Below are 26,617 nucleotides of genomic sequence, written 5' to 3'. Positions count from 1 at the left end.
TGGCCTCATAGCCCTCGACTGTGAAACTCAGCTTTAAACTTCAGATCCCAGGTTCTGTGCCCCATGCAGCACCATATTTCATAGCACCTGATTAAGAAAGTATCTTAAGGACAACTGACTCATGTGTTTTTTAAGCTGCTGATTAAACTTCCCCTGGCTCTCTTAGAAGTCTCATCATTGTGACATTAGGGCTCTCTTCTTGAATCTGAAAGTCTCTTCAGGGTATTTATTATCTCCAGGTAATTTTGAATTCAAATGTTTGAAGTTTCATAATGCCTTCCTTTCCATAAAAATACATATTACCATTGAATACACAGCAAGATGAAGCTAAATCTGGAAACAATTTGTATCTATCACAATTGTTCTCAAAAAAATTTTTTTTCACTAGCACAGTTCTACATTCCCATTAGTTTTTTTTTATTTTTAAAAGTTTATTTTTTATTGGTGTTCAATTTGCCAACATATAGAGTAACACCCAGTGCTCATCCCATCAAGTGCCCACCTCAGTGCCCGATGGGTACATTCCCATTAGTAATAAAGATTCACTCTAGCTACCATTCTCCAGCTAAAAAACAGCAGAAAATAAAAATGAGACTGTGGTTTGAAAAGCCCTCCCTACCCCTCTGCCATAGAAATCTAATTTTCCCACTTCATTTTGCCTCCCCTCCCCCTTGTGTTGAGAGTAAGTGGGCTAAAGCTTATAAGATAAGCTATATGATATGTTGAGGACCTGTTTTCCACTCAACTATAATACTAGTCCTGTTCTTGCTACCTTTCTCAAATGATGTCTCTCACAGAACATCAAGAATGATTTGAGCATTTTCTCAGCTTTCCCAAAGATCATATACAACTGGTAATATTTTAGTTACATAGGAGAGAGATTAGTTTATTACATCAGTAGATGCCTTAGGTCACGAGGGATTTTTCTCTTAGAATCCTGGTTGAGAAAGGCTGGATGAAATTGGCAGTATTAAGCATTCTGGACTTCTTTGATATGATTCAGCTTAATAACCAAGTGGGAGAGATATTAATTTCACAAGGGCATTAAAGATATTAAATACCTTCAGGTCTAGAAAACTGCATAGCCCAATGCCTTCACCAAAGAAGTACTTGATAAATTTTAATAGTTGAATTAATTGAAGGAAGAGTAACATTGATTTTAATAACAGGAAAGTATAAATTGAGAAAACCTTCATAGATTAAGCAGAATATTAGTTTTCATGCTAAGACCAATGTCTTGGCCAAGAGAGATATTAAAAATATTATCTCCCAGAATGGCACAGGTACCAACCAATTAGAACAGCTGCCTGGCCGATCAAAATAGATGCCCTGCCAGTCAGACAGATGTGGACTTTATGCTGGACTGGCTGCATACCAGCCAGGGCCAAGGCACAGGTGGAGACAACCCTAATGGAGTCAAGCACTAATGACCACCTTTTGTAGAGAGCTCTATCTGTGGAATCACTCTCACTAGCCTCTCATGTGAGAAAAGCTTGTCTCTTCTGTGAAACTCTTGCTAACACCAATCAATTATTGCTAAGAAGTACAAAATTCAGCACAGCACTACAGATTGTGAGAAGTAAGGATCTTTAATGTCTATGGAGATAGGATTTGACAGGAGAAGAGGTAAGGAAGGAATTCTGAAGCTAAGCCATTTCACAGTTTCTCCTTCCTGGTCAGCATGGTGGTGATGCTTGGTAGAGTCAACCTTTTGCAGTTTTTGGAAAAGCTGTTATTTCATTGTCCTCTGACAGCCTCCCAGTCCTCTGTCAGGAACATAACAAAGCACAGCAGGGAAAAATAAGCTGGTGCTGCTTTATTTGCTTTGGTAGGAACACAAATGTAGATCTCAGTAAACTGTTTGATCTGGATGACTTCAGAGGAAACGAGAAAGTTATTGTGGTCTCCTTCTGTGAGACTCTTAATCTTGACTTTTTTTTTTATTCTTTATTTTCAGTTTTACTTTAAAAAACACAGCTCTGGTCAAAATCTGTAAATGAAGACAACACATTCTGTTCATATGTTACTGTATTCCGAAATTTCCAGGCCACAACTAGTTTCTTCTAACTTTAAGCCCTTGGTGATTAAAGTGGATTATTAACACAGTGTACACATTTCTTTAAAACAAATATGGCTTTCCACCTTCCCTGCACATACCCCCTTGAGAAGCATTTTGTTGTTGTTTAAATCTATACTCAGGAGTCCTAGCCACATGAAATGTCTTAGGTAAAGAAGTATTAATGATGATGATGATGCCTTAATATTGGCAAAGCACCTAATCATTTATCAAACCCTTTGGTGTCTATCAGCTCTTTAATCCTCACAGAAAGCATGAGGAATAGGGTAGCAATTATTATCCTATTTTACTGAGCAATTGTAAGACTTGATTAGTAAATAGAATCTGAATAAGAACCCAAGTGTTATAAATAAAACAGCTTTCAGGTAAAAAAAAAAAAAAAAAAAAAAAAAAAGTCACAGCTTTCTTTGAGTTAGATTTAATCTTTGACATGTCCGCTTATGGTCATCAATAATACCAATTTAAATTTACTCCATGCTTCCCAGTTTTCAGGATTTCACATACACAAACAGTCTCATTTGATTCTCACAACCTCACCCAGTGGGCAATGCATCCTTTCACAGGTCAGTAAACTAAAACCCAGAGACTTACATGAAATCGCACAGCAGGGATCAGCCCAAGACAATAGAGTACCTAAACATCAGCTCTCCCTTCACTAAATACTTGAGCCTCTCTTCTGAACTTATTTACAACTATTGGCAGTTCTGGGCTTTCTGTTGTCCTGAACAGATTTGTGATACGTTGCTCTAATACAAAGGGAATTAAGTACACATTAATTTAGATTGAGAATAAGGTCTTTCCAGATAGTAGAATGGCCTGACCATGTCGGTTCACATCCTGACTGTGCCATATATTAGGCAAGTCACATAACCTCTTTGTGCTTGAGTTTTCTTCACCTCTAAAGTAAGGATAACAAGAACACCTACCTCATAGAACATGTGAGTATTTAGCTGTAATATATGGCTCCAATATTTAAATACTATTAAGCATTATCCAACATTGTCATTTGGAAGGATAGCAACAGGGCCAAAATAACCCATGTTGTCTTTTCATCCATTGTGGGGTGAGATGTAAGCATAGCTTCCTGAATCTGACCTCTAGGGAGCACTCATATGCAAGCCACCTGTTCCCCAAGCTTTTGATTAACAGAGCTATGAAACCAAACTCAAGGTGTAGCCATGTTCTTCAGTTAAAATGCTACCTTCGTGATAACCTATGGAGGCATCTTCTCATATTTACTAAAAGTCCCACACTGGTAAATGTATAGAAATATTTCTAGGGCACATAGAAATCCATACTGGGATATAAGCAGTTCTGTTCATCTGCTAATCAAACTTGCATTTGGCATTTCAAAAACAAATAAGCAGCATTCCACACTAGGTGATACTAGATTTCCTTGGAGAGTGTGGTCCTCATACTCTTAATTCAAACCTGGGAGCAAGCAAAATGCTGCTGTAAGAGAGAGTTGCACAGTAAAATGCAGATGCCTCCAAATGTAGGCTTGCCCCCCCTTTCCAAATATAGAATTCCAAAGAATTGGAATCCCAGAGAATGCTGCAAGCCAAGGGCATATCTGACGAAACCCACAGGACTAGATCAAAAGCCGCCTTGAGTAACTTTAAGTGCTTCCGATATGGGTGGCAAACTGCTCCAGAGACCCAGGGAAGCCAGACACCTGAGGTCTTGTCCAAGGTGTGTTCTGAAAATGTTGGTGTTCTTATCTCACAAGCAGGCTCACATATTTTTAATAGGCCATGGCTTGCATCACTAATGTTTTCATCAGCCAGTATAAAATAAATCCATTAGTCACAGTGTCCTTCATGTGATAATGATATTTAGAGCTCATTAAAAAGTAATTGTAGCCACTTTCCCCTACTTTATCAGCAGGATTCAGCTGGTGATTTGATGATCCGAAACATCCAACTGAAGCATGCTGGGAAATACGTCTGCATGGTCCAAACAAGTGTAGACAAGCTGTCTGCTGCTGCAGACCTGATTGTAAGAGGTATGGGAATTTTGGTTTCTGTTCTTGAAAGACGTTTGTGATATCTACTCCTGCACAGATTTCTAAAAACGCCACCCGTTCAGAATTATGGAAGAAAGTCATATAGAAGCTGAACATTGTAAACAGTGGTTAGCGGCCTACAGAAGTTCTGTATGTATCTGTTTCTCATAGGGGGGATCACCAGAAAGTGCAGAGCAAATCCGGTTACTCTGTACTGAAAATAACTCCTGTAAGTGCTGTGAGTGCCCCGAGTGCCTGGATTTATGGCTACTGGAGTTGATATGACCTTCTAGAATAATTTTGGATTAACAAAAGCAAATAGTTTAAAGAAGGATCAAACTGTGCCTTTTGATGTTTCATCTGGGCTAAGCCAAATTAGTGATTTAGGGTACTGATAGAACGGTGGCTTCAGAAAAATCACCAGTTTTTCCCAGTTCCCTTTTTTCCCTAAAGTTAATAGTTCTGTCCAGTTCTTAAAATATGGCTTTAGAGGGAAACACTTCCTGACTGCCTAGGAGGTAGTAAATAATCTGGCAGTTGATGTACAGACTGACATTTGTGAGATTTTTCTTGAGTCCTACCAACATGGTCTAACTTCAACCTAATGGCTACCGAGGCCCTGGCTGAGCCCCATGAAGTCAATTTATAAAGCAACAGTAAATGGAGTTTGAACAACTATTTTTCTATTGAAATTAAAACCTTCAGGGACCAGTGTATGTACCAGAATCAAACTGATGTATGCTTGGGGCTTTTCTGAGTGTTAAAGTGAAGCCAAATCAGAACATCAAAATAATCTCTTGGCTAGCGCCTCCTTCATCTGAACCCTAACCATTGGTGTCTAGGAGTCTTCAGCCAGCAGAACCTTGAGTGCAAGAATACAGAACTCCAAGGGAAATTAGGTATGGAGGCAGGGTGAATCTGAGTTCAGGGAGAACAAGGTATTATTGGAAGCAACGTAAGTGTTGCTGTGCCCTCTAGGCATAACCTGAAGGAGGAGATGTGTGGGAGTTAGCAACTTAAACTCATTGTCAAGAGAAGTTAAAGAAAAATAGTTTTTCCATCTGCTTTCATTTCCCTTTAAATTGCCTACAAAAACCTTTCAGTAATAGTACAGATAAGAGCCAGATAAGAGAAAAAAAAAAAACGTTCAACCTGGGTTGAGCTACCCATTGAATAACTTAAGGAAACATGTTTATTTCCATTTTAAAATACATGAGAGCTGGTCTGTTCTCCCCCTGGGGACAAAAGAATTCTGTTGCTGAAAATTTATCCTCTATTTAATTAGGATAATGTTCGGATCAGCAGTTTAAACACCAATAAATTAGACTAATAAATATTTAAATCAGTAATACTTGAAGTTCTTAAATGATATTGTATACTTCATTTCACAGAAAATAACATTAAATACCAAGAGGAATTTGCAAACTCTGTCTAAAAGAAAATCTAGTATAATCAGTTAATAAGGCCAATAAATTAATATGCCATTTTAAACCATAATCTTTCGTTTTATTTCCTCTGACTCTGCCCTTGCAGCTTTTCTGCATATTACAGAGAGGACACAGAAATGTATTTCACTGCCCTGTTAGAGATTTTTGTATTGGAAACTGGTAAAGCTTTGAGTGTTGGCTCCAGCTTCCTTGATCTCTACTTTATTTAGTCAATAGCGTGCTAATGGCAGATGGAAAGGCCCTTCGTGGGAGAGAAACAGAGGCACTGGTCTCACACCAACATTCTCTCTTCTATTGCCTTGACAAAAACATCTGTGAGCCCTGACCATGTGAACATTTTGTTTAGAGGACAAATATTGGCTCGTTATCTCATTTTGAAAGAGGGACCCAACTTCCCCAAGACAAAGTTGGTAAACATTCTGTGAGGTCATATCTATACACTGGTGTGGTGGCTGGCAGGAGCATGCAGAGCAAACAAAGTTTTGAAAGCAGCATTTTACCTCCAGTGGCCAAATTCATACCACTCCTTCATTTTCCTTTACTTGGCTGCTAACAGTGGGCTCAGATACTTCCTATCTATATAATTCATTGAGGAGTTTGGAGGGGAACATTTTTCTACTTGTACTTTGATTTTAAAGACCATTGAAAGAGCATCCATTAAAATGAGGATTGGGGGTGGGAATCTAGGGTGAGAAAGCTAGTGAGAAAAAAGAAGATGATGCAGTCTTCTAGACTTTATCTGATTAATCGGGGTTGCAAAGACTAAAGTTTGCCTCGGCTCTATCCAGGTGGCATTAGACTGGCATGCTGAAATGTCACCATGGAAAATTAATCAATTTCAGCATACAGATTTCCAGACCTTTCATTCAGGAGTAGGAGGGAGAAGATAAATTTAGTTTCACCTGTGGGTATATAAAAATGATTTTTAAAAAAAGAAAGAGAAATTTAGGGCATCCTATGAAGGGTACAGGAGTGAATCTCAGAACAAAGTCTTACTTTAGGAAATTACAATTAACTTTTCACCAGTCTGCTAGATGTCTCTTTCTTCCCTGACCAGCAACATGGCCCAGTAGTACATAGCAGTACACTTGCCTACTATGTGGGACTCAGCAAAGTCCTCCTAGGACTATCTCCTTATTCCTGTCTCAGGGACATGAAGTTTGTCATCATGTCTCCTTCACCAACCACCTTCCCTCCTGAAATGGTCAGTTGTGGTTTGCTGCAAGTGCATTTAACTGCCTGGTAAGAGCTTTTCCTGTTGGAATCTAAGACAGCTTTGGGGCTTTGCTTGGGTTGTCTTTCTGTGTTGTTAACCTACTGCTTTCCATCCTCTATGATTTCCAAGCCTTCATTTAAAACTGATTTCCTCTCATTTCAATGATTTAAACACATGGGCAGAAACAGTGAACATCAGAAAGTAGAAAAATACAGGTATGACTTATAGAAACTGCAAATGAGGGTCTTTAGACTCCAGCCTAGTTCTGAAGTTGAAGTTGGAGAAGCGACAATCCTGTGACTCTTGAGCACTGGCCATTTTCACAGAAGCTCCCTTGTGTACAAGTGTGTGTTTGCATATGACATGGGGCAGGCATGAGGTTGGTAATTACCGTGTAGCAGGAATGTATGGAGCAGCATTGTGACCACCAATGTTCTCATGCCAGTTCTGATCAAATCCACATTCTAAATGGTAGAAATGACCATTTCTAAAAGGCTTTCATCTCCATTTATCCCTTTTCTATCCATAGATAACACTGCCTGACTTATACCAGAAACCTGTAAATATGGTGAAGGTGGGCTTTTGTGACTCCCCAATATTCTCTCCTAGCATTTGGAACCAATATTCTATTTTAATGCTTTGTTTACCTATTATTTTTTTCTAATTACATAGAGAGCCCCTAGAAAGAAGAGTCCATGTCTCATTCATCTCTGTAGTTTCAAAACCTAGAATAATTCTGGGCACCCAATAGGTATCCAAAAAGGAATTGACAAATGATGAATCTGTGAATGGGTGAATAAATGGTTGAATGGATCAGCATTGCATTCAATAAAGCAATCACTTGCTTGGACATGTGAACACACTGCTCCATTTCTGAGGGTCTTGCTCTTTCACAGGCCCTCCAGGACCCCCAGAGGCTGTGACCATAGATGAAATTACAGATACTACCGCTCAGCTCTCCTGGAGACCCGGACCTGACAACCACAGCCCCATCACCATGTATGTTATTCAAGCCAGGACTCCGTTCTCCGTGGGCTGGCAAGCAGTCAATACAGGTACCATATTGGATGCCTGCGGGTAGTGTCTCACAGGGGCTTCTGAAAGTCAGCATAATGGACAAAGCACTGTGGTAGAAACCAAGGGCCGCTAGATTCCCATTCAGATACAGCTATGAATGATACATTATGGCAGTATTTCCTAAGCCTCAGTCAATGGTACTATCATTTCTTTAATAGTTTTCTTTATCTCAACATATGTTTGTTTTTTTAACTTGTCCTAAACAATAATGTCTTATGAAATGCTAGGTCTGTATGTTGGTTATATTTTTTTCTTAACATATATATTAAAACACATTAGTTGTAAAAATAAAATGCATCAATCTGCATATTACCTAAAATTATCTGTGTATTACTGATAATACACTTTGAGAAGCAAAGAATTATACTAGTCTACATAGCCTTTATAAAGTTTATTTACTGCTCTCAAGAAATCAATAACTAAGGACTGCCTGGAGCCTCTTGACTTGCTATCCATTTTGTTTTTAGATGGTTGAGTTTGGAAATGAAGAGGCATGAGATTTTGTTATATTAAAAACTATGTGAGATGGCCATACCTTGATGTTTTGAGGTAGAGATACATGGAGTGATAGGCCTAGTTCTGCGCAACTCAGGTGAATCATACTGATTTTAACAACCTCGTTTGTTTTTCACATCAGTTTATCCAACCTCAGAAATGGGTTTCTGTGTTTCTAGTTCAATCTCTGACTTTCTTCTGAGTCACAAGAGTGCTTAGAAAGGAAAGATAGGAAAAAGCTGGAAGTTGGGGGATCATGCAGTCCTGACTCTGCTACTCGGTAGATCGCTATACAGCTGCGTTTTCCTCGGCTGTTAAATGGGCATGATAAGAATTGTTTATGACCCAAAGAGAAACGATTGTGAAACTTTTTTAAAAACAGGAAGTACTACATAAATATAATGAACGAAAGGAGGGACACCTGGGTGGCTCAAGGGATTGAGCATCTGTCTCTGACTCGGGTCGTGATCCCAGGGTCCTGAGATCGAGTCCCACATCGGGCTCCCCACAGGAAGCCTGCTTCTCCCTCTATGTCTCTGCCTCTCTCTCTCTCTGTCTCTCATGAATGAATAAATAAAATCTTTTTTAGAAAATTACTAGAATTTGCTGAGCCCTTACTATGTGCTATATGTTCTGCTAAGTCCTTTTTTTGGATTTTCTCAACAGGACTATGAATAGATATTGTTATTAACCTCACTGTATGGTAGGGAAACCAAGGCATGGAAAGATTAAGTAACTTGCCCTAGGTCATTGGGCTACTAAGTATGGATTTGGGTTTAGAATACAGATGGTCTGACTCCAAAGCCCCACACTCTTTCCCTTTGGAAGTTAGGACTGTGTTAGTTGTGGCCTAGGGAGGCTGGCAGCCACTGAACCCTAGTCACCTGTATGATGGCCTCAGCTTTGTCAAAGTTGATCTCCCTTTCAGTCTTCTGGGCCATGTAGGAAATATTTTTTTTACTTTATTTTTATTTGTTATTATTTTTTTTAGTAAGCTCTAGCCCACTATGGGGCTACTTTATTTTTATTTGTTTTTTTTTTTTTTTTTTAGTAAGCTCTAGCCCAATATGGGGCTTGAACTTACAACCCCGAGATCAACAGTTGCATGCTCTACTGACTGAGGAGAGGTAGGCACCCATTGCATGGAGAATCTTTATGATAACTGGTTTAAAAAGTTGTTCAGTGAGCATAGAGGCAATGTCCACAGCTTCTTGGCTTATGGCACCAAATAGTGGGCCATGTGCTCTTGGCAAGGAGCCCTTCTCCAAATGCTGCTGGGTGGATACTGTCAAATTCTACTTCTCTGACTCTCTTTTTTGTGTTCTCCATGGTCTTTCCTTTTATGTTTTCAGATTATTTCTTGAGATACGTTAGTAGAGTTCACTGTCAGTAGTAGTATAGATTTGTAATATTGTTAACTTCATTATGATGAGTTATAGAACTTGGACCACACAGTCTGACGAAGGTGCAGATCCAGTGCAATCTTGGGTTAGTAACTTAACCTTGATAAGGCCCATTTTCCTCATCAATAAAAACAAAGTAATTTTAACTTACTCATAGAATAGTTGTGAAAATTAATCAGTGTGGGGCAGCCTGGATGGCTCAGCAGTTTAGTGCAGCCTTCAGCCCCGAGCATGATCATGGAGACCCAGGATTGAGTCCCACATTGGCCTCCCTGCATGGAGCCTGCTTCTCCCTCTGCTGTGTCTCTTCCTCTGTCTCTCCCTGTGTCTCTCATGAATAAATAAAATCTTTAAAAAAAAAATCAGTGTGCCCAACACTGTGCAATAAATGCTGAAAAATGTATCAGGTGATAGCAGTAATGATTACAGTCAAGTGCTTTGGGGCCTTGAAGACCCTAATTACCTGATTAGAAACTTGTTAGTTTAGCAAAGGGAGTTCTGGGATTGCTTCCCTGTAACAGCTGTTGTGCAACTAACCTCAGGCCACCTACAGTGCCCTGCACACCGTAATGGTGATGGTGATGGATGGAAGTTCCTATCTGCTTAACATGGAATCCTGTAAAACATCCCCACCTTCTGATGTCTTTCAGTCCCAGAACTGATTGATGGGAAGACATTCACAGCGACCGTTGTGGGTTTGAACCCATGGGTTGAGTATGAATTTCGCACAGTTGCCGCCAACGTGATTGGGATTGGGGAACCCAGCCGGCCCTCAGAGAAAAGGAGGACAGAAGAGGCTCGTGAGTACCAGCCAGGACACAGAGAGTCTGTGCTGGTGGCTATTATTTCTCAGGAAAAGGCTTTGAATTCTTCCTACTTTAAGCCCTAATGAAGCTCTGCATCAGCATCCCCTGCCCCTTGAATGGTTATAATGATCAGAAATCAGGCCAGTAGATGCTCAGCTTAGTTCAGTTCTCACTCTTCCCTCGGTCACCTTGTACAAAGAGAGACACCGTGTGCTTCGTCTTCCAAACGCCAGCACTTTCTTTGTTGGTTCATTTGTCACCAAGATTCTCCAACCAGGAATTATTTTTTTAATACGCACACCCACATTTCAAATGAAATCAACACACAGAAATCACTCGTCGCAAAGAATCAATTCTTCAGAAATGTTCAGTAAGATTTTCTTAGAGTATCATCCATGCCCAGAAGCTAAAATTCAGAACATCCTGCTAATTCATACAAGCCCAGTCAGCAATTTAGCAGGACCCTCTGTGTTCACAGCTTGCATGAGCACAGGGAGAGAAAACCTGCACCTATGTCAGTTGTACATTTCCTTCTCTCGTGCAGTGGGAGGCCTACATTACGTGTGGGGCTCTATAGAGTCCCCAGCTGTAATAGGGCCCGATGTTTGTTGAAGGTTCCTAAGCAGAAGGGAACTCTGACCCTACTCTTGGACAGAAACCCTCTAGATTGATTTCATTATCTCTAACCGAGGGAACACACCCAGTCACCAATTTTTAAATTCTGTCTGGAGTTTTCCATTTACATGATGATCACGTCGCTAATCCCCATGCTTTCTTTTTCCCCATCCAAAACTGTCATTTAATTGATTCCTCTCAGCAGTCCTGAGAAGGAAGCTAGCATAATCTCCCCTCTTTTACAGAGAAATCTGGGGATCAAAGAGGTTAAGCACAGTGAGCCAGGGGTCAACCTATGTCCACCACTTCCTTCAGCACCCAGCTCAAAACTCACCTTCCTCCGAGAAGCCATTAGCCCAACCCTACTCTGAGCAGCCTGCTACTTCAGAACGCCACCGCACTTCATTCTGTCTGCACCGTATTGTTGTTTATTGTCAACATTCCTCTGTAATTGTTCTGCATGTGCTCTCTGCCTTCAACAAGATTGTAAACTCTGCACGGGCAGAGTGTGTATTGTCCTGTCTTTTGTGTACCACCGCATGGTTAATAAACGCCTATCCAAGCATTAGAACCAGAACTTCAGTCCTTTCAAACCACTGAACTTCGGCCTCTAGGGATGGAGCTCAACAATTGGGCAGACTTGTCACATACCTTGTGTACCTTGTTGAATGGGAATCAGGTAACTAATAGCAATTTCCTTGCTACATTTCACTTCTGTAAGCCGACGCTTTGGGCCCCATGACCACACTGTTTCTGACCTCAAAAGACAAAGATATGTTTATCAGCATATTTGTTTAAAGTGAGTCACTTTAGCCAGACAACCTTCCTGCCCCTCATTTGCTTTTACCACCTGACATGACTTGTTTTTTTTGTTTCTGCACAGTCCCCGAAGTGACCCCAGCTAACGTCAGTGGTGGTGGAGGCAGCAAATCTGAACTGGTTATAACTTGGGAGGTAAATGAATCATGGAACAAAAGGAACATATATTAGTCTGGGCTATTTTATTTTTTTCCCTCTATGTTAAACAAATCTGAGAAGTTTTCTACTGTGTTTTTAAGAGCTAAAATTTGAGTGCAAATACTCCCTGTCACATAGCTAATGGGTAGCAAGAAAAGATGGTGCTTGCCCATCAATTGTTGAATTAGGTTTTAATTTGATTCATCACAGAAAAAACAATCATGAAATGGAAGACAACACAAGAAAACATAAATATATATATATATACATATACATATATACATGAAGACTAGTTCAAAGAAAACCAGTTTTCATTTCTTCCTGAATTGATGCATAGCCAATTGATTTAAAACCTCTGCCAGCAATAGATTCAGTGTGCCAGCACAATTTCCTGGCAATTGGCTTTGCTTCTAGAGCCTTCTTCTATGAGGTATTTAAAAAAAAAAAAAAAACTTAGAGGTAGGTTAGTCACCAATTTATTAAAAGTTGATTTTGAAAGAGGAGATTAGAGTTTTAAAAAGGGTTCTTAATGCTTTTGAAAGATTTCAGACAGTAGTTCTTGAAGTTAAAATCTTATTTAACTAAAGCCCCAGCAGTGAGAGAAATTACCCCCTCCAGCTTAACTCCTCAGTTCTGAGGGGAAAGATCTTGCCTGAGTCAAGATGGTCTTCTTCAATGAGATCTTTTGTCTGTTTGGCACTAGGAAAAAATTCATATTGGATGGTACATGTTGCATTTTTGGTTTCTAGATCGGCTATCCAGTGAATTTCATAGTCATTTTTGAGAACTTCAGAGCTGGGTCTCCCACATCAAGAAGCCATGCTCTCCACTGCAGATTTTCATTGGGTTTTGTTTCTTTCTTTGTTTAACCCTACTTCAGTGCCTCATCCATAGCTAACGTAGACTGATGGCAAGCCCCAAACCTTAGTCTTTTGAGAAAACCCAAAGTAAGATAGGTGGGGAAGAATGCATATAAGAATGTTGGGTGGTAGGGTGAAATAAAACAATTTTAGCATTTGAATCAAACTGCTGTGGTTTCTGAAGACTATCTCCCTTCTTTACCAGACGGTCCCTGAGGAATTACAGAATGGCAGAGGCTTTGGCTATGTGGTGGCCTTCCGGCCCTATGGCAAAATGATCTGGATGCTGACAGTGCTGGCATCAGCTGATGCTTCCAGATATGTGTTCAGGAATGAGAGCGTGCGCCCCTTCTCTCCCTTTGAGGTTAAAGTGGGCGTCTTCAACAATAAAGGCGAAGGCCCATTCAGTCCCACCACAGTAGTCTATTCTGCAGAAGAAGGTATGATTTATGCTGCCTATACATTTGATATTTGTTCAGTTTGGAGATATTCATGATTTTAGGACTGAACTGTCACTCAACTCTCCTGACTTTTAGTCAAGCCAGTTAGCTTTCTTTTGTTCTTATGCTCTTATTTCCATAATCCAGTAACTAGGACTCTCACCTATGACAAATGCTAATTAAGAAGGATGCATACTAATGAAATTGCTAGCTATAAAAACTTGGTGCTTAAATTTAAGCAGTCCTGGATTACTTCCTTTCCACCTACCCCCAAATTTAGTAGCCAAGCACTTTGTCTTTACCACTCCCTTCCAGCTATTAACTATGACTTCTCTATAAAATGATGGTTAGGGTCGTAATCACTAAGGGCTGTTGTATAACCATGGATTATTTACTCCTTATAATACCAGTATCTAGAAGCCTATCCTGATGCACCTGATAGAATAATTACTTTTTCTATACTCATCTGTAGAACCCACCAAACCACCAGCCAGCATCTTTGCCAGAAGTCTGTCTGCCACAGATATCGAAGTTTTCTGGGCCTCCCCCATGGAGAAGAATAGAGGACGGATACAAGGTTACGAGGTAAACAAGAGATATGGACAATGGGTCTGGGAAAGGTCCACCCCTCACCGAGACCTTCAAGGCACACTCTATTAAGAAAAAGATTCAGATTCCCAGTTAGAGGCATGTCTTTCAGAGAACAATGGCTTCTAGTAGACATTAATTGAAGCACTAACATTCCACTATGAGATCACCCTTTCTCTGTTACTCTCGAGAAATGTTTTTCAAAATATATGTAGGTCTGAGCATTTATCAGTGGTTAGCAAAAGGAGCTTTGACTTTTGACACACGCAGTATCACTTGGGCTCAAAATAAATGTGGGGGACAAGTGAGAAATAGCTAACAATGGTTGTGCCAATTTTCCATCTCACTATGAAGCTAAGAACATCCTTTTCCTTCATATCGTGGATAAGTTCTCAGAGCATACCAAGCCCTTGGCTCCACTTCTGAGTGGGTATAAAAAATTAATTCCATGATAAGAATCTGCATTTTTAAAAATAAATCAGCTGATGACATTGGAAATATCCCCAATAGGTATAATTTCCAAGGTCTTCCTTTTTATTTTCTCAGGTTAAATACTGGAGACATGATGACAAGGAAGAAAATGCTAGAAAAATACGAACAATCGGAAATCAGACATCAACAAAAATCACCAATTTAAAAGGCAGCGCGCTGTATCATTTAGCTGTCAAGGCATATAATACTGCAGGGACAGGCCCGTCCAGTGCAACGGTCAATGTGACAACCAGAAAGCCACGTAAGAACATCCTTGCTCAGAAATATTTTAGGGATTCATCAAACATATCCCCGGTTCATTCCCTCATCCCCACCTCCCAGCGATCATTTGCATACTAATTGGTATCATTATGTGGATTCAAATTTACCTTAGTATTTTAACTGAACCTTTCCGAATACCATGCAAAATTCATTGCTCCAGAGGACAGAAAGATAAATGTTTTTCTCCTCACCGGGAAGGGCTACTTCTTTTAGATATAAATGTTAGGCGACCAACTGAATCTTTTTCCATTTGCAATGCTGTATCTCGTCAGATTTTAGTGACCTTGAAGACACATATTAGTGCAATAGCCCATTAAATTGCCTCCACTCTTGAATTCTAGTAAGGAGATATTCCTCAGAATCCATTGAGACTTAATAATCTGTGACTTCGTATATCTTAATTTTTTTATAGCACCAAGTCAACCCCCCGGAAACATCATATGGAATTCATCGGACTCCAAAATTATCCTGAATTGGGATCAAGTGAAGGCCCTAGATAATGAGTCGGAAGTAAAAGGATACAAAGTGGGTAATTTCTTTTTTGCAGAGGTCCCTAATCCTGCTGTTAGTGAGAACAGTCTCTTCTCAGGAAATCATATGAACTATGTTCTCACTTTCCCTGATGACATCCTGCAACCCCTCTAGGCCTCTATGTCCCCAGAGGGTGTGCTCTGAGTTTTATAAATAGTTTGTGGTAATAGGCTGGATGTAGAAAATTGCCTAAACTTTGAAATCAGGCAGAGCCAATCAGAAATGGTTGGAAACCCTGTGGTTGTGTCTTCAAAAACTCACAAAGAACCACATTTTTTTTTTACCATTTCTCCTGTCAGCTTTGTTTTGTGCTTATGCTGGTTGTCTTTTTTTTAATCAACAATATTACTAATGGTTAATCATTTTTGTTCATGTTTCTAAAGCTAGAGATATTTTTATAGAGAAAAAGGAGCAAGAAAGTTTTAGAAGATTCATTGGCCTGATCCCAGAGAATTAGCCTGAATTTAAAGAGCTAGAAAAGAAAATGTGTATAACCTTGGTACCACAATTAAAAGCAGCTGTTAATATCTTGTTTTATTTTGCTTTTAAGCAACATTTGAGGCAGTGCAATGTAGGCCAAATAGAATCATTCTGCAGGCTATGGTTTGTGGCATTTTTCCACAGAGATGTTGAGCATAGCAGATGGGCAATGCTGTCAGGAATCAGTTTAAGAGCACAGGATTGTGGGATCCCTGGGTGGCGCAGCGGTTTGGCGCCTGCCTTTGGCCCAGGGCGCGATCCTGAAGACCCGGGATTGAGTCCCACATCGGGCTCCCACATCGGGCTCCTGGTGCATGGAGCCTGCTTCTCCCTCTGCCTATGTCTCTGCCTCTCTCCCTTTCTCTCTCTGTGACTATCATAAATTAAAAAAAAAAAAAAAAAAAGAGCACAGGATTGTTGGAAAATAGTTGATAAAACCAGAGTTGGAACTGGGAGTTGACATAGTTTGTGGTAGAACCTTGGGTATTATGATTAAACAAAGATTCAGGAAAATGCTCTCTGTCATGGATTCCTTTTCTTTTCTTTAATTCACATGGCAACAGAGAAACATTCCCCAAAAACTAATTTGCAGATCTTTTACTGGGCCCTTTATAATTTTTTTTAAAGATTTTATTTTTTCATTCACGAGAGACATAGAGAGAGAGAGAGAGAGGCAGAGATACAGGGAGAGGGAGAAGCAGGCTCCATGCAGGGAGCCTGATGCGGGACACAATCCCAGAACCCCAGGATCAGGACCTGAGCCAAAGGCAGACACTCAACCACTGAACCATCCAGGCATCCCTACTGGGCCTTTTTTTTAAAGAGCAAACTCTTCTGGAAGGATCTCCTGGGATACAGTATTAAGAGATAGGACACCCACATTTTGGTCCTCTATTGACTGTGTGACTCTAAGTAAATCACTTAACCTCTTAGGACTGCATTAAAGGAGGAATTTTCTTGTATCTTCATATTTCTCTGAACTTTTGCTCAGATATTTCAGTTGAACAATGAAAAAGGGAGAAAGATAGGCAGCTCTCTGGGAAAGAGTGTTCCAAGCACAGTGAACGAGATGTGCAAAGGTCCTAATGTGGGCACATGCCAATGTGATACAACAGAAAACATTAGGGACTAGACTGTGATGAATTAGAGATTTTCTCATTGTCCAAAAGAAGCAATGGCTTCAGTAGGGCCATATCTTCCAGTTTTTCAGTAGAACCCAATATTTTTTTCAAGTATAATTTTTTGGAGGGTTTTAAATGTTGACATCTAACTCAAAATAAAATGAAATGAAATAAGCACTACAAGAGCCAAATAGTTAAAATATGCAAGCCAGATGTGACCCATGGGCCATTATTTTTTTACCCTCTAACCTCCTTATTTTGCAAGCATAAAGACAGAAACCAGAGAGGGGAAACAATTTTCCCACACAGATGATGGACAAACCAGGCTGAGTTAAGAATATAGCCTGTTGACCCAGACTGCCTGGGTTTGAATGCTAAATCTACCTTTTTCTATTCATGGTACCCTGGGAAAATTGTTTAACATCTTCAGGTCTCAGTGCCCTCATTTTTGAAATCAGGATAGCAGTGCCTACGTCAAGAGGTAATGGTGTTAGTACATAAACATAATAGTGTTTGCTGGCCTGATTGAAGATGTCAGGCAGATTCCTCTAAAACTACAGTGAGGCTCTCCAGCATCAAAGAGTCCACATATCCCATAACCTGGTAGAAGGTGGTGACAGAACTGTCATTGCTTATAAGGAGGACATCTCCAGCTCCAGAGGATATGTCTGTGTTGGTGAAGTGGGGAGAGGTTCTCTGCCAGGTTCCATGGATAGTGTTTGAATCCAAGCACAGGTCAAAATAACAGAATTAGGTACCCTGAGGTACTCCCTGCCTCATCTTTCTCCCTGGTGTGGTGGTCTTGAAAGCCAGACCACTGTGATGGCTGTAGCCAAAGAGTGGGAACAGCCATAGAACATAAAAACACCTCAATTTTGTTTGTTGTAGTGTACAGGGATGTCCCCTGAAGGACAAAGGAGCAGAGAAAATGCAGTTTGCAGGCAAGTAGCTGAGAGTCCTACTGTTAGCCTTGATTATGGGGGGTGGGGAGGGGGGGTCTCAGTGAGTTAGAAATATCCAGGGACTGCAGCTACAAGAACAGAAGCACAGACTGTGCTTCTAAGGACCATCCCCAAAGAGTCACTGAAGTTCAGGGAAATCACACCTTTGGTAGGCAGCGACTTCACTATCTTTTTTGGGTGCTGATGGTCTGGACACCGCAAATATTGATCTACATCTGATGAGAAAATCGGAAATCCCATGGCTCCATTTCAGTGACTCTTACTGATTCCCAAGGCAAAACTTGTCAACTTTGATAACTTCGGACACATCTCCACTTTGATGTTTCACCTGGACATTGACAAATAGACTATAACTGAAGTAATTTCAGGTTGTTGATACTGCCTAATGTGATAAGAACAAAAAATTAAATTTCTCTTACTTGTCATTAAAAAGAAAAAAGAACACACGGTGTTCAAACACAGAGTAAGTACTAAAAAATGTTTGCTACTGTTATCATTATTCCCATGAATCCACTCTTCCTCCCTGTCTTCCACCCTGGATTATATGAAATGCAAGCACAGCCTTCAAGTCAATCAGATGAACCGAGTTTTTGGTATAAATACAGGTTTTACCAACACAGTCCCTAATATTACACTGATAAGCGGTGCTGATAACAGGGCTGCTTTTTCCTGGAAGTGTTTCTTTTGGATTTATATTTGAAACTGGTTGAATTCTCTGTGCTCTGGCAAGGACCAGAGGTAAATCAAAGAAGCAATTTATTCCTCAAAGCCAGATGTGCCCTTGCATCCCATCAGCCAGCCCATGTTCCTGAAGGGCTGTGATGAGACGCTTTGACACTCCTGAATGTGCCTGAGGATTTATTTGAGCTTGATCGTTAACGAGGGGATGCCGAGTTTGATACAACTGATGCTCTGGAGAAGGAAGGAGGACGTTTATGAATCTTTCCACCTTAAGGAAATTGTGTTTTCCACCTTGTATTAGAGAGATATAAATTAAGGTGATGAAATGCCAGGGAACAAATGGGATCCATACTGTTTTAAGGGAATGTTATGAATTTGAGTATGTGTTTGGTTTTTATTGCAATACTAGAGTGGCCTTATGTCTTTAACTTCAGCAGATCAGAATTTTGATATGTGCTCTAATCTTATGGTTCTGAAAGTGTGGCTTCTGAACCAGAGGCAGTGGCATTATCTGAGAACTTGTTCGAAATGGAGATTTTCAGGTCTAACTTCAGATCTACCAAATCGGAAACTCTGGGGTGGGGTCCAGTGATCTGTGTTTCGACAAGCCCACCCCAGGCAATTCTGATGCACACTCAGGTTAGATCCCTGATCTAATCCAGGATTTCCAGCCACATTAACATCACATCAGACTCTTTTTTTAAGTACCACAGCTTCAACCCCACCTCTGCGGAGTCTAACTCTGGAGTGGAGCCATAGCAGGCTTTCTGAGCCTCCTTACTTTCACCATTTTGAGCTGGATGATGCTCAGTGTAGGGACTAACCTCTGTGTTGTAGGATGTTTTGCAATATCCTCAGCCCCCACCCATTAAACAGTAGCATGTGTTGTGACAACCAAAAATGTCAGCTGACATTGCCAAATGCCCCCTGGGGGAGAGGAGCAAAATTGCCCTTCCACTACTCCCACCCTGTTGAGAACCACTGGACTAGAGCATCAGTATTTTACATGTCCCCCAAGTGATTTTTGTCACACAGCCAGGGCTGAGAAGCACTGATCTTACCCAAATCTATGCTTCTCACTACCAGGAGAAACTGGAAGTATTGGATGATTGTGAGTAGGAGTTGAGGCTCATCTTGACACTTACCAGCTCTATGACATCACCCAGCCTCTGTTTTTCTCATCTGTGGCAAGGAATAATAATGCCTGTGTTGTCCAGCTGTTGTGAGAGATAAACATGGTGATGTCGATAAGATGCCTAGATCATAGTCACCATCAGAAAGTATTTGTATAATAGTTATCATCACAGTTATTACATCCTAAAAGGCAGATGCACTTGTCCAGGCTTTTGTATTTTGATTCTGATTGGAGTTGATGGTGATGGCAATCGGAATAGGCAGTTCCAGGCAGGTGGATATGTTTTCAGGAGACATAGTTGGGTACCTCATCAAATGAGCCACCTACCCAGACTCCCATCCAGGAGAGGCCAAGAAGGGAAACATGAGAGGCACTGTTGAAGCTGCAGACACTTCTGGAGTGACAGGGATTGACACGTAATATCCCCTGTTTTCCACAGGGCTCAGAAAGGGATTCCTAGGGAGGACAAGGGAGTTACTGCCCTTGCCTTTCTGAGATCCTCTCCCTGTGCTGAAATGTGCTTTCTCCAAAGTATTCACAATAATAATAATAATACATGATTCCTGCCTTGTGCTTCTCACCTTTGCCAAGTATATTTGTCTCTTGTCCCATTTAAGCCGTCATAAATACTATGTCTTACATGCTTCCTTTGAGGCAAGTCCTTCACTTACGTTCAATCCTTATGCAATCTTGAAAATATCCCAACAAGGTGGGCGTCATTGTTTCCTCATCCACAGATGAGGAAAGTGAAGCTCAGATTATAAAGAGGACTATAGTCCACACAGTGGTCAAGTTGATTCTGATGCCAAAGCCCGTCACGTGTAACTGAGCTCTCTATGGCCTCCAAGAGGAATTCATTTTCCAGGTGTGTTACCTGAGCCTTCTAGTGACTATGTGAGGCACACGGTGTATTGGTCGGCTGATACTGCCCCCCTCCCCATGCTGCGGGGTCCTGCAAACTCTCTCTTCATAATGAAATGGTGACTGCAGATGTGCTCTTTACTATAAATGAGCCTCCCAAGCATGTGTGGGCAGCCTGACAACCTCAGTGTTCGCACATTTTGCTGATGCCCAGAGGTGAGAAAAAAAATGAGTGCTCCATCTTTGGGGCCTTTGTAAGGATAGCAGGTGACACCTGTTCTTTCTGTATTGCCAGGTCTTGTACAGATGGAACAGACAAAGCAGCACATCTGTCATTGAGACAAATAAAACATCAGTGGAGCTTTCTCTGCCTTTTGATGAAGATTATATAATAGAAATAAAGCCATTCAGTGACGGAGGAGATGGCAGCAGCAGTGAACAGATTCGAATTCCAAAGATATCAAGTAAGATCGTCTTTTTCTTCCCCTCCCCCTGCCTTATATATCTCTGAAGTCTTCCCAAGGAGTCTGGGCCTGGACAAGGTGAAGCCCACAAAGAAAGGCTTCTATCATAATGGGAAGTACTATTCCCTTTCATTAGACAACTGATGTTTGCTAATGACAAGCAGTTTCACAAGAAGACAATTTGACTAATTTTGACTAATTTAATCAGTTGCCAATCAGAAATAAGATTAAAGCAGCCCCAAATTCATCACACAGGTTTTCCCATGTGGACATGTGTGGTTTGCATCTACCATAACTGCAAAATTACAGCTGAGATAGTTAAAAACATGACTCAGGAGAAAAAAGCAAAGGGTTCTTTAAAATGCCATAGCAATTTATCTTTAGCCAAACAATGTAACTCAGTGTCTGTGGCTGAAAATATTTTGAACTTGACACTATTAATTTTGAATGTGTATGTAACATGTACATAAATACACATGTCTCTATATAGTTAATATTTTGTTTACAAAATCTGGATTTATTATTTACTTTATCTTTGCTTACAAAGACTGGACAGTATATGAGAATATTCTTTTTTTGAGCAAATATATTCAATCTTGTTTTTGAAATACTATGTTTGCAAATATCTCAGCAGCATACTCTTTTTTATTCTGTTATGACTTCATTTATTTAAAAAAAAATAGAAAAAGAAATACATAGAGACAGAAACCAGATTAGTGATTCATAGTGGCTGACCAGTGGTATGAGTTGCAGCTGAATGGGTAGTGGGTTTCCACTCGGGGTGATGAAAAGGTTCTGGAACTAGATAGTGGTGCTGGTTGAATAATGTCATAGTATACTTCCTGCCACTAAATTTTCCACTTTAAAATAGCTAAAATGGTAACTTTTATGTTATGTGTATTTTACCGCAATGAAAAAAAAAAAGATTGCAGTTAGATATCTAAGTGTAGATTTTCATTGGCTTTTGAATTTGTCTGGAGATAAGGAGCTGGAGATACACATTTTCAAGTCATCAGTGGAGACATGATATTTTAAGTCATGGGCAAAATTCTCACCAAAGCATCCTGATTTTCAGACACTCTGCTAAGTGTCCATTATTTTCCAGATAAGGAAAGGGTTTAGCCTGTCTTGCTGATACCATGTTACAATAAAGCATCCACGAAGCAATTTTAACTGTATCTGTAAAATTTGGATGCTTCCAGCCAGAAAAGAAAATGATAGATAAATAAATAAATAAATAAATAAATAAATAAATAATAAATTTTTTTAAAAAAAGAAAATGTTCATTGGTCATTTTACCTTTCCCTGAATAAGAATTTGCTAACATCTGACAAATATGACAAGACCTCTTGGGGACCCTGAAGCTATAAGCCATGCTCCCAACTCAGGAGTGATTTGCCAATTTCCAGATGAAGTTTATATTTACTGCACCTTTTTTTCCCCACACAAACACTGAAGGCATTTTTGTCCTTTGGGGGCGGAGGAGGGCAGAGGAAGAAAGGAAGAGAAAATGTTAAGCAGGCTCCATGCCCACCCCAGAGTTCCAAGCAGGGCTCTGTCTCACAACCCCAAGATCATGACCTGAGCTGAAATCAGGAGTCAGTCACTTAACCAACTGTGCCACCCAGGTACCCCAGCATTTTTGTCTTTTAAAAAAACTGGGAAGAACTGGATTCTATACCTTACTAAAGCAGGGGCTGTAAATTCTATCAAAGGGAACCAGAAGTGTGAAACCAAAGATGTGGAAGTAATCACCAAGCCACAAACACAAGATTGGGGTTTGTTTAGGGGTTAATTTATCTCACGCTGTTAAATCTGACTTCATGCTTCCTTATCATTACAAGGAATTTTTTTTAGAATGGTGGTTCTTGGTTTGATTCATTACAAAAGCATATCTTAAGCAATTTTATTGATATAATCGATATTAGATGCTAAGGGTGTAACTGAAAAGAAAAATGTTCTCTCCCTCAAAAGATTGTCCATTTTATTGGTCAAAGATCTCAGAATCTTAGAGAAATCTCAAATAACAGTTGGTAATCTGTTACTATGAAAAATGTAAGACCTATAAGAAAAGGTTTTATTTACAAGGATTGATAGTATTTTGTTGGGAAAAAAGGATATATTTAGACAGACATGATTTGAATCCCAATTCAGCTACTTACTAACTGGTTGATTTTAGACAAGTTATCATATTTCTCTGGGCCCTAATTTCCTCATCTGTTAAATAGTGTAAATCTGTTAAATACCAGATGTGTTTAAGGGTTTTCTAAGAATCACGTGTCCCTTTGCTCTATGCCCAAAGTAAAGGTAGAGTTAAAAAGGGAGCGGCAACTTTTATTTTGCTGCATCATTGGTATACTATTTATTAGTAAAGTTATTAGTAATATTGAAGTTTCTTCTCACATTAGATATAGACATCCTCATTTTGCAAATGCATCAATGGAGGTAGGTCCAAAGATGTCGCATAACCTACTCTTAAGGCTCCTAGCTAGGTAGTCATAGAACTGATATTAAAAAGTCACTAGGAAAAAAAAAAAAAAAGTCACTAGGAAAAAAATAAAATAAAATAAAAAGTCACTAGGAAATTGTTCTTTCCAGTAGAATCTAGCCAGTTCGGTTGTTGCCAGAAACTCTGTGGCCTTGCTCTCTCTCATAGCCAGAGTGAAGCAATACCAAGTAAATTTATTCTCTCTTTTCAGATGCCTATGCAAGAGGAGCCGGGCCTTCCACTTCAAATGCATGTACGCTGTCAGCCATCAGCACGATCATGATTTCCCTCACAGCCAGGTCCAGTTTATGACAAAAGTTATCTAAAGGACTTGCTGTTTATAATATAAGCAACATTTAGCTAGTTGTTTTGAAGACACCCAGTACTAAGTAATATTGTTGTTCAAGTACATCTTATTACTGGAAAAAAAATGTTTTTTGCTTCTTTAGGAATGGCATTATACAGTACTTCCTCAAAGCAAATCTAGCTTTGTCTGAAGTTTCTTTGGAAACTCTGCAATGCACTGAAGACATCTGTAATATGATGTTACCAAAGCAGTTTACATATGTCCTTATATGCATATTTTTTATTATATATTTAGTGTTTTATAGAATTTTTTAAAGTTAACATGAAATGTAGATATTAATTTTTTCCTCTGCTGTAAAATGCTATGGGCAACACAATCATACAATTATTATTTGAGACTATTTCCTTTAGAGAAAGAGTTTGAAACTCATCTTGGTAAATAAAGTACAAGTTACTTGTACAGTTTTACAAGGATTTAGTGGCAGAACCACTGAAGATTTGGTCTGCAACTCAAGGCTACTGTATGTAAATGACCCACTGGATGATTAATGCATTGAATCAAGTCCTTTTGACATGTACAATATATTTTCCCACCCTGTTGTGAATTTTGTTGTTCAACACAACTCAAGATGGTTTCAGGAATGGCTGCAAACTCAAAACCTAAACTAACTGCCCAAGAGGTACCTTGTGCAATATTCCCATCCCTGAAATTAGCATTGTACAGTAAGACTTTCTTTTCATTCAACTAAGTTAGCATCGTCTTTGTAGTAGCATTATCTTAGACATTGAATTTCAAGTTACATATCCAGTAGTAACATAGACCAAAAGTGACTATAGTCAACAAAGTCTTTCAAAGGCTAAAAGATAATTTTACTATCTTTAAGTGTATCTGTCTTGAATGTACATTTTTTAAACAGGTAATTCTCTGTTGATAGATTCATAATTTCTTTATATATGTGTATGTCTTTAATAATAGAACCCTTCTTTTGACTCAAAATCATGTATGGAATTTGGCAAATTTCTCCTATTTCAGCAAATAGTTGCTGTGAAGAATTTTTTCATGACACTATAAAAGCTCTTTAGTATAACTGTATGTTATCTTGATGATTATCCTGTTTTACAGTAGGTAGCTTAGTTGCTTTATAAGCTTTACCTTCTAAGTCTTAAAATGACACATTGGAAAATGACAATATCAGAAAAACATATTCTTATGAAAAGAACTATTTGTTATAATGGGGGAGGTTTTGTAAGCTGACACTTGTGGAACAGTGCATATAAAAGGCAATGAAATTTTCTATAAAAATTTTCACATGTAACACTCTGCCACCTTTTCTTCTTTCTCAGAGAGCTCAAATTTGCCTGTAATTTGTCATTTTTGCTTAAAAATAATATAAGTTAACTTTTCAACCTTCTAGCTATATTTATCCAATAAAGTCATAATCAGGATTCCACTTGTGTAAAAACTAGGGCGGTAACCAGAAAAAATATTGTCAGTATTTCAAGCTGTGTTCCTTTCTTAGTTTGATATGGTTACTTCTATGTTAAAATAAAACAAAACTTAAAATTACACACACAAAAAAATCAACAAAACAATAAAATGAATGGAAAAAAATGACACCCCAGGTAGTCCCCAACCCCAGTGTAAATGATATTTACCAGTGATCTAGCATATGTAATCTTTTTTTAAAGGTATTGTTAATAAATATTCTGTCATTTGTAAAGATACTTGTCTTTTGGGAGCATTTTTCCTGCCTGCCTATCAGGGGATTTGTTAGCTCACCCTTGTGCTCGTTATAATTTGAGATGATAGAGGGTCTCAAAAGTCTCTGGCCATGATCCAAAGCTAGATGACCCAGAGCTATTCCTTTGGAATTGACAACCCTGAAGACACCATTTCAAATCCTCTTTGGAAGCACAGAGGGTCAAAATCCACCAATAAATATCCTGAAGATCAAACCTTTAATAATCCCTCTTGATTAGCTAAGTCTTTTGTATGTTTAACCTAAGGCTGCATCTGTTGTTTTAAGATTTCCTCAACCCCATTGCTAAAAGGATAAAATCTAAACTTGATCATTTAAGGCCCTTCTTAATCTAATAACAACCTAACTTTGTACCCAGCTACTCTGAGCCCTGACTGGCCCCTAAACACTGCTTGCTTTTGATCTCACCTCTGTGCCTTTTGAGCGTCTGGCTGACCCTTCCTGCCATGCCCCCCCCCCCCCAACTCTTCTTTGTCACCCAGTTCCTGACTGTCCTAGGATAGCTCCAGCGCCAGCTGTCTGTGAAGTCTTCCCACACTTCAGCCCTTTAGGATGTTCTTCCTCTGAATTAGCTGCAAGCCTGTCATTACGATTCATTTAGTAATTAACCAGGTACTACTTTTGGAAATCTCTTGTACTGTTATCTTGCATTTTAACTTAACTCCTGTATTGTTACTTAATTTTATTTGTACTTATGCCTTGTCTTCCCAACTAGATTGTAAGCTCCTTGAGGGCAGGGATTTTGGTCTTATCTTCCATGTACCCTCCATAGTGCCTAGCACAGTGCCTTGCAATAAATAATCATTGATTAATTAATTGAAGGGGTCTTTGAAGTAGCATTTTGCATCAGTTGCCCGCCTATGTGCCACAATGACCCAACCAGAGAAGACTGTATGTGTCACTGCTTTTTTTAGGTGGTGGAAAGCATTAGAAGGCTGGCTTCAAACTTTATGCTTTGAAAATTCCCTTTTATCTCTCTGCTTCATCATCTGATAAGTGAGGATCCGGATTAGCTGAGTCTAACTGGGCTGAAGGTATTTTAGAAAGTGCACCTTAGGTACCTTCACCCACATGTCTGATTTGTTGGC

General features: G+C 39.6%; 1 protein-coding gene across 17 annotated transcripts in view; it reads left to right on the top strand.

Annotated features, from left to right (window-relative positions):
• CNTN4 (contactin 4) overlaps positions 1-25,490 on the top strand; it is a 909,482-nt gene extending 883,992 nt beyond the window's left edge. For 10 of the 17 annotated variants that reach the window (XM_072720378.1, XM_025984647.2, XM_072720386.1 and 7 more), the window contains 10 exons: positions 3,962-4,082; positions 7,643-7,801; positions 10,372-10,521; positions 12,026-12,096; positions 13,165-13,399; positions 13,872-13,984; positions 14,534-14,720; positions 15,153-15,265; positions 20,807-20,975; positions 23,675-25,490. In XM_072720378.1, the coding sequence (XP_072576479.1) occupies positions 3,962-4,082; positions 7,643-7,801; positions 10,372-10,521; positions 12,026-12,096; positions 13,165-13,399; positions 13,872-13,984; positions 14,534-14,720; positions 15,153-15,265; positions 20,807-20,975; positions 23,675-23,775 (1,419 nt within the window). In that variant the 3' untranslated portion in view covers positions 23,776-25,490. Of the gene's footprint in view, positions 1-3,961; positions 4,083-7,642; positions 7,802-10,371; positions 10,522-12,025; positions 12,097-13,164; positions 13,400-13,871; positions 13,985-14,533; positions 14,721-15,152; positions 16,055-16,452; positions 18,313-20,806; positions 20,976-23,674 lie in introns of those variants that run through there. The other 7 variants (XM_025984656.2, XM_072720389.1, XM_072720388.1 and 4 more) reach the window with 2 other exon arrangements.
• The last annotated feature ends 1,127 nt before the right edge of the window (positions 25,491-26,617 follow it).

Source organism: Vulpes vulpes, chromosome 9 (assembly GCF_048418805.1).
Source record: "Vulpes vulpes isolate BD-2025 chromosome 9, VulVul3, whole genome shotgun sequence".
NCBI classification, from domain to species: domain Eukaryota; kingdom Metazoa; phylum Chordata; class Mammalia; order Carnivora; family Canidae; genus Vulpes; species Vulpes vulpes.
This window is presented reverse-complemented; position numbering and strand designations above follow the sequence as displayed.